Genomic DNA, 6,668 nt, shown 5'->3' on the forward strand with positions numbered 1-6,668 from the left:
GGCTTTGCGGATAGAAGAAATCATCATCTTCTAAAGACTAAAACGTTGAAATTTTTCAAAAATGAAAAGTGGTACCGGAAAATTAGTGCTGGTATTCATTGAATTGAACTTGTTATCAAATTAATTCATAGCTTTAATATATTTTTTTTAAAATGCAAAAGTAGCACCGAAAGTTTTTTTTTTTTTTTTGGGCCAAAAATAAAGTTCGAGCTCTAACAGTAGTGAAAGTTACACTGATTTTCACCAAAATATACTTAAAAGTTTGCCTTTTCTTGATTGGATTTCGTACCCCATCCACTTTTTATCCATTAAAACCAATTTTAGTCAATCATCCACCATATTAAAATCTATTTAGCACTTCATGTCTTGGATAATTAATAAACTAATTAAGTTAATCTCTTACCAACACGTACTCATCACAATCAAAATGGACCCCACTAGAAAGTGAATGTAATTAGAAGAATAAAATAGTACAATAACATTATAACTTACACATTAATGGAAAATAGAGAAAAAAACTGAAACTGTATGCATATCAGCCTGCTAGTTCATATTGAAAGTAGATTTAGGTGAAAAAGAATTCTTTTTGCCGAGTACATTATTGTCTTAAGGTTACTTTTCATTTTAAATTTGTACTACTATTTAGAGAATGAACTAGGCAGATCTTTTGATACTATGTAAGATTTTTCACCCTAAGTTAGTTATAATAATAATAATTATCTAGTATTAGTCACCTTTCTGCGTTTACCCTTTTTCTATACTGACCTAAGTAATTAATTGTAATGCTCTTTCATGCGCCACCTGAAAAGGTGAAATTAAAGATCATGTCTCAAAAATCTACCACATCTCAATTAAACACAAATTTAATTTAATATATCAAACATGTACGTATATTTTCACACGTGGAATGATCTCAGGTGCGGATCTAGAATGGATCGTGGATGTTCAATAACTCTTTTCACAAAATATTACACTATATTATTATATACCATAAAGTACACAAACTCTCTTCAGTTTTATGATAAGCAAAAAGATAGAGAATTAGGATTAACATTAAAATAAAAAAGGTATTTACATAATGATGCTTCCTCCTGATAACAATAATATCTCAAGGATTCTTCATAGTCATAGGAATTACCTTTCTCCCACAAGCTTGAAAATAGAGAGAATGACAAAAATGTAAAAAACGAAAAAAGTAATTTTACCAAGTCATTAATTATCCGCTGCCGCCTCACATCCACAACGGCGGCGGTTCGTTCAAGTCAATAGGCAACCCACGTCTCACGATCCCAAAATACATAGCCGCAGCTCCACCGTCATTTTCCTTCGCCGGCGCGGCGCCGGTGACCGGCAAGTTCAGTTCCGGCGGCGGACCTACTTGTAGAAACTCCCCAATCATGAGTCTACGTCCGGAGGGCGAAGTCCACCGGTGATCAGATGGAAGGTTGAGGTCGATTGGAAGAGGAACGGAAGAAGGCGGCGGAGGAGGAGGAGGAGGAGGGAAGTTGGTTTTGGCTTTAGCACCGCGGAGTGAACGGGCGGCGCCGTCGTAAGCGAGTGCAGCTTCTTCGGGAGTGTCGAAAGTGCCTAACCAAACACGTGTTTTCTTCCATGGGTCGCGAATCTCTGCGGCGTAACGGCCCCAGGGACGCTTTCTCACTCCTCTGTAGTGACCCTCACGAGTTGAAGCCATGGAAATGGGGGAAATTTAGAGAGAGAAAGTGTATGAGTGTTGTGTTGTGTTGTGTTGTTTTGTTTTGTGTTGTGTGTCCCCGGGGGGTTTTGGGAGCTAAAAAGAGTATATTTGGGAAGCAGTCGTAAAAAAAAAAAGGGACCCACGGAGACACCCGTAATCGTCGGCTGGACGGCACGACCTCTCTCCTAAAAAAATAGGCAAATATTTAGGTGAACATATGTTTGGTTGGAAGGAAAATGTTTAGAAATTATAAATGACCAGTTAAGGATGAATAAATATTTATTTGTTATTGAATTTAGTACTTACTTATTTTGAGGGGTCATTTAGTAAGCGGCATGAAAATAATGCTAAATAGGGTGTATTAATAATATTTTTATTAGTTATATTTGTATTAATTATATATAAATTGTTTCTTAAGCATTATTTGGTTTGATCTACTAAAAATAACATGCGTTGTATAAAAATATCTTTCAAAATTATGATGGAAAGATATAAAAGGAGTTTTGAAGGGTAGTGGGGTCTTTATCCATACTAATGCATATATTAAATTCTTTTGCATTACTAATAACAGAAATCCATGTATCAAATAATATACCACTAATGCATGCATTATTTTTACCAATACAGTCAATCAAAAGACTAATGTTTTACAATTGTCTATTCTTACTCATTGTCTTAATTGGATTATTCTATTATCAAGTCTTTCACAATAAAGAAAAAACTAATACTTTGTCTTTGTAAATACGTCATTAATTTTTAATTATAAATTTAGGAGCGAACAAAAATTAACTTTATTTATCAAAACTTAAACAAATAAGAAAAATTAAATATAGTAGAGGTAGTATTTCGAAAGGGAAAAAAACTAGGTAGCATGGTAAAATCCAAGTTATACGCTATTGTTTTGAAATATCAAACTAAGAATAGGTGAAGTAATAGCTAAACAAATGCTATTTGAATAAATTATTTTGCAAATAAACAATTGTACATTTTATATTTTAAAAATTCTAATGTCATGCTATATATATTTAATGATGAGACATAATGGGGTTAAATTAAGAAGGAATAGAATGATAAATATAGACTTTTGGTATGGTAAGTCGGTCCTATAAAAGAGAAATTTTTCTTCCTCTATTGTTTCTAAAATGTTTCCATGAGAAGCTACAAACTTCAATTAAGTAGTAGTATTATTTTGATAAAATAAACAATCATAATTTTTCACAAAGGTTGGTGACAAGTTTTTAGGAAAAAATAGTTACTCGTAGAACGCGAGTATTGAGGCTTTCATCGAAACAAAGAGAGGAGCGGAAAGCCACTTGACTGTAAGGAAAAGGGCATGTATCTTTTTTTTAAAAAAAAGAAAGAGGGCTACTTCATGAGCCGTTACTAATAATCAAAAAAGTTCACAACGAGTTCAGTCTATAGTGACAAAGGAAACGTTTCCGCCGGAGCCATGGAAAAAGTATTCACTACTGCTTACATCGCCTTCATTCACTCGTCTTGCTACTTTGGAATTGTTCTAGCTCCACGATGTTAGGATCGGTCGGCCCATCCTCGGAATCCGAAAAGAAAAGAGAAACAGAACGGAATCACTTTGTTTCAGTGACATATCTAATCAGATTGAATAGGATTTGAAGAGCTGTCACGATCATTCACATAAATTTCAGTGAATTATTGAATCTATCAGTGTAATTGATCAGACAAGTACCAAGGACTTTCGGTAGATTTCTTTCATTTCCGAATTAGCTTGCGACAATTTTTCAGACTTTAATTTATAATATAAAATATATCCTTAATTACAAATATGATAATTTAAATTAATACACGTTTTTTAATATTATTTTTGGGTTTTAAGTCAAAAGTGAAGTCATTTGAAGAAAAAAATTATTAAGTTTTGCAACTTTGTTCTAATTATGGTGGATTCAATTAATCTTTTATTTCCACCCACGTTTCTTAAAAGGCTCTTTCTTAGTATTGATAAGATTAAGAAATAGCCTAAAGTCAAAATACAACATGGGATAATATTATTTTTAAATCCAATTTTTAGCCTATAGTAGAATTCCACTTATAATAAATTGACTGATGTATAAATTACTTGCATCAAAATCACGTGGGTTGATTTGATTCTAGAAAATTCAAGTCTACGATTGACGTTACTTTTTTTTCCAATTGAAACAGATATTTTAAAGACGAAATTATTTTAGCGGAGCAATTGCCATTATTAGAAAAACTAAAACATTTTAATTGCTATTAGTTTATTTTAGAATTAATAACGCTTTTCATCTTTCAATAGTTGAATATTTTGATGATAGTCTCTATAGTGTTTGACTAAGTATATTAAATATTTAATTAATTAAATTATACATTTTAAATCTCTTTGTCTTTGAATATTTAAAAATAAATCATAATTATTAACAGTTAATCCACTATTTAATAATAATTAAAAAATAATATATTCAATGAATTTCTATAAAATAAAGCTTTTAGAAAATAAAGTACAGCTTTTAGAAAATAAAGTACACATAGATCGTATATCTGTACTTAGATATAGAGAGACTTACTTATTCACACTAAATAGTTAGTGGATATATCGAAAGTGTGTGAAGCTGAAAGTGAGAGAATTAAACTACCAATTTGTCAACTGTGGATATACATTTTTTTTTGCCAAAGTCATCTGCGGCCCCTCAAAGTTGTCCTCATTATTCATTTAGACACCTCAACTACACCTAGTACCTATTGAACACCTCTACCACCCCAGATTTGAACCATCTAAGCATTTTTTGCCTACATGGCAAATCGTTTGTGATTCACGCAAATCGGGCGCGTGAATTGTTTTTTCTCCCATTTTTTACCCTGCATTTAAGACATCCAACGTTTCTCTCTTCTAAATCAGTTGTATTTTATCAAATGTCGCAAAGTTCAGTGAATATCGAGGAAGTCGATGTATGTAAGTGTGGTTATTATAGTCGACTGAAAACTTCGAGGACTCCATTGAACCCAGGTCGTCGATTTTTTGGATGCAAAGCATCAAAGGTTTGTAATTATTTGAACAAAAACTACTATTATTGTATTATTTGAAAAATCAACATTTTTGTATATTTATTACTGTAATGTGGTTTGTAGGAAAATGGTGCATGTGGCTATTTTAGATGGATTGATCCGTCACTTGAAAATGTTGATGAATCATCCTTAATGAATAGATTCATAGATGGTCATAATCCGATTGATCGACTAAAGAGAAAAGTGAAAGAGCTTGAAGAAGAAAGGGATTCTTTGAAATTTCAATTGAATGAAAATGAAGAGAAGATGATGGTATTGAACAAGAAGCTCAAGGAAGTTAAACTCCAAAGGGATTGGGAAAATGTCAAATTTAACCGAGTTGTGATTGTTTTTCTTTGTCTGCTAACTATAAAATGGTTCTTTAATATTGTGTAGTTCAAAATTGTAGTACTTAATTGTTTAGTTTTGCAGTAGTTAGGAGGCTATTTCACGTAATTAGTGTTGTACTTAATTGGTCTGTTAAGTTCATATTTTATATCAAATTGGAAGTTTGAATGTGAATTGATCAGTGTCTCTTTTGTAACTTCTAGTGTGAATTGATCAGTTTCTCTTTTATAACTTGCCCTGTGTTCTAACTTGCCCTGTGTTCTGAAATTAGTTCTGGGATCGACTTGCCCTGTGTAGTTGTTGTTCAAAAACTGAGCTAATAACACAAATGCATGGCTGGAAAATACATAACACAAAGTCATGGTTGAAAAATACATAACACAAATGCATTGAGAGGTAATAAAAAACCATTGTCTTGCATGGTTCAAAAATACATAGTCTTGCTAACACAAAGGCATGGTTCAAAAATACATTACACGAGTGTTCAAAATAAACTAAAGAGTAGCTTGTTGAAGACCCTTTTAACATGGGCCAAAATCATAACAACTTTCCAAATGAACTACTTTTAGTTTTTCCTGTTTGCTTTCATTTGTTGCAACTGTGAGGTGCTGACTGCATCTTTTCCCTTCCATTTTAGGCCACGAGGTTTAAAGCCAATGTCTATATTGGTTGGTGAAGCACTCTTCAATTTTGTTGGCCCATGTAGAATCTTCTCACTTGATGTACCAGGCTGTAATATAAGAAAGAAAGTGTAAGATAAGTAAGATCATAATATAGCTATCAGAATATACACCAAAGCAGAGTAAACATACATTAAATACTTGGGCTCCAGTTGTAGGATTAGAGTAAACACCAAAACCAGTTGCAGGCCTTCTGTTACCTCCAGTAGCAGCAGCAAATGAGGCAGAATTGTACGATCTTTTGTGACCTGATAAAGGAGGCAGTTGACTAGAAGAACTATCACTTTCAGTAACAAATGGGGTCCCTCTTGCATTAGCTTTTTTTATTCTCAATCCTCTTCCAGTCCCAACTTGAACCCTATTTTGAGGACGTCTTGGCACAGATTATGTGTCAGCACAAATAGAACTTGGTTGACTTGATTGTGTAGTTGCATATGTGGTTTAGAAAGTACAATGCGATGGACCTCCCATTGTAGACTATATAGCATAAATAAGGATATATGAATAACTTGTAGATCAATCAGAAAATGTAAATGAATTATTAAATCTAATCTTACTGTTGTTTGAGTAGTTCTTGGCACAGCAGTGGTATCAGCACAAACAGAACTTTGTTGACTTGATTGTGTTCTAACCTATTGAACAAAAATAAGGAGATATGAATAACTTATACAATGAAAATTAATGCAAATGAATATGTAAATCAAATCTTACTCCTGTTTGAGAATAACTTTGTTGGCTTGAATTTCCTTGACTTGTAGGTTGAGAAGTGCTCCCCCTCGTATACTATGTCACCACAAAATAAAATATATGATTATAATATATATAAACTTTAAGCAATTTACAAATGTGAAATGAAGTATTACTTACTCTTGCACACACAGCTTTGTTATGACCAGTTTTCTTGCATA

General features: G+C 32.8%; 1 protein-coding gene and 1 long non-coding RNA gene across 2 annotated transcripts; one reads left to right on the forward strand and one right to left on the reverse strand.

Moving 5' to 3' along the window:
* Nucleotides 1-1,034: 1,034 nt before the first annotated feature.
* On the reverse strand, nt 1,035-1,792 carry LOC102580728 (ethylene-responsive transcription factor 12). Its single transcript, XM_006346942.2, has one exon. The coding sequence runs from the start codon at nt 1,691-1,693 to the stop codon at nt 1,232-1,234; it is 462 nt and encodes a 153-aa protein (XP_006347004.1). The 5' UTR covers nt 1,694-1,792; the 3' UTR covers nt 1,035-1,231.
* Nucleotides 1,793-4,666: 2,874 nt separating this feature from the next.
* On the forward strand, nt 4,667-5,254 carry LOC107060602 (uncharacterized). Its single transcript, XR_001473429.1, has 2 exons — nt 4,667-4,726; nt 4,817-5,254. It is a non-coding gene; the product is annotated as an uncharacterized lncRNA (long non-coding RNA).
* The last annotated feature ends 1,414 nt before the right edge of the window (nt 5,255-6,668 follow it).

This window comes from Solanum tuberosum, unplaced genomic scaffold, assembly GCF_000226075.1.
Source record: "Solanum tuberosum cultivar DM 1-3 516 R44 unplaced genomic scaffold, SolTub_3.0 scf00083, whole genome shotgun sequence".
Taxonomy (NCBI): domain Eukaryota; kingdom Viridiplantae; phylum Streptophyta; class Magnoliopsida; order Solanales; family Solanaceae; genus Solanum; species Solanum tuberosum.

Bases quoted from the DNA above. Each gene is read 5' to 3' on its own strand.
- LOC102580728 (XM_006346942.2), bottom strand. From the start codon at position 1,693: ATGGCTTCAACTCGTGAGGGTCACTACAGAGGAGTGAGAAAGCGTCCC.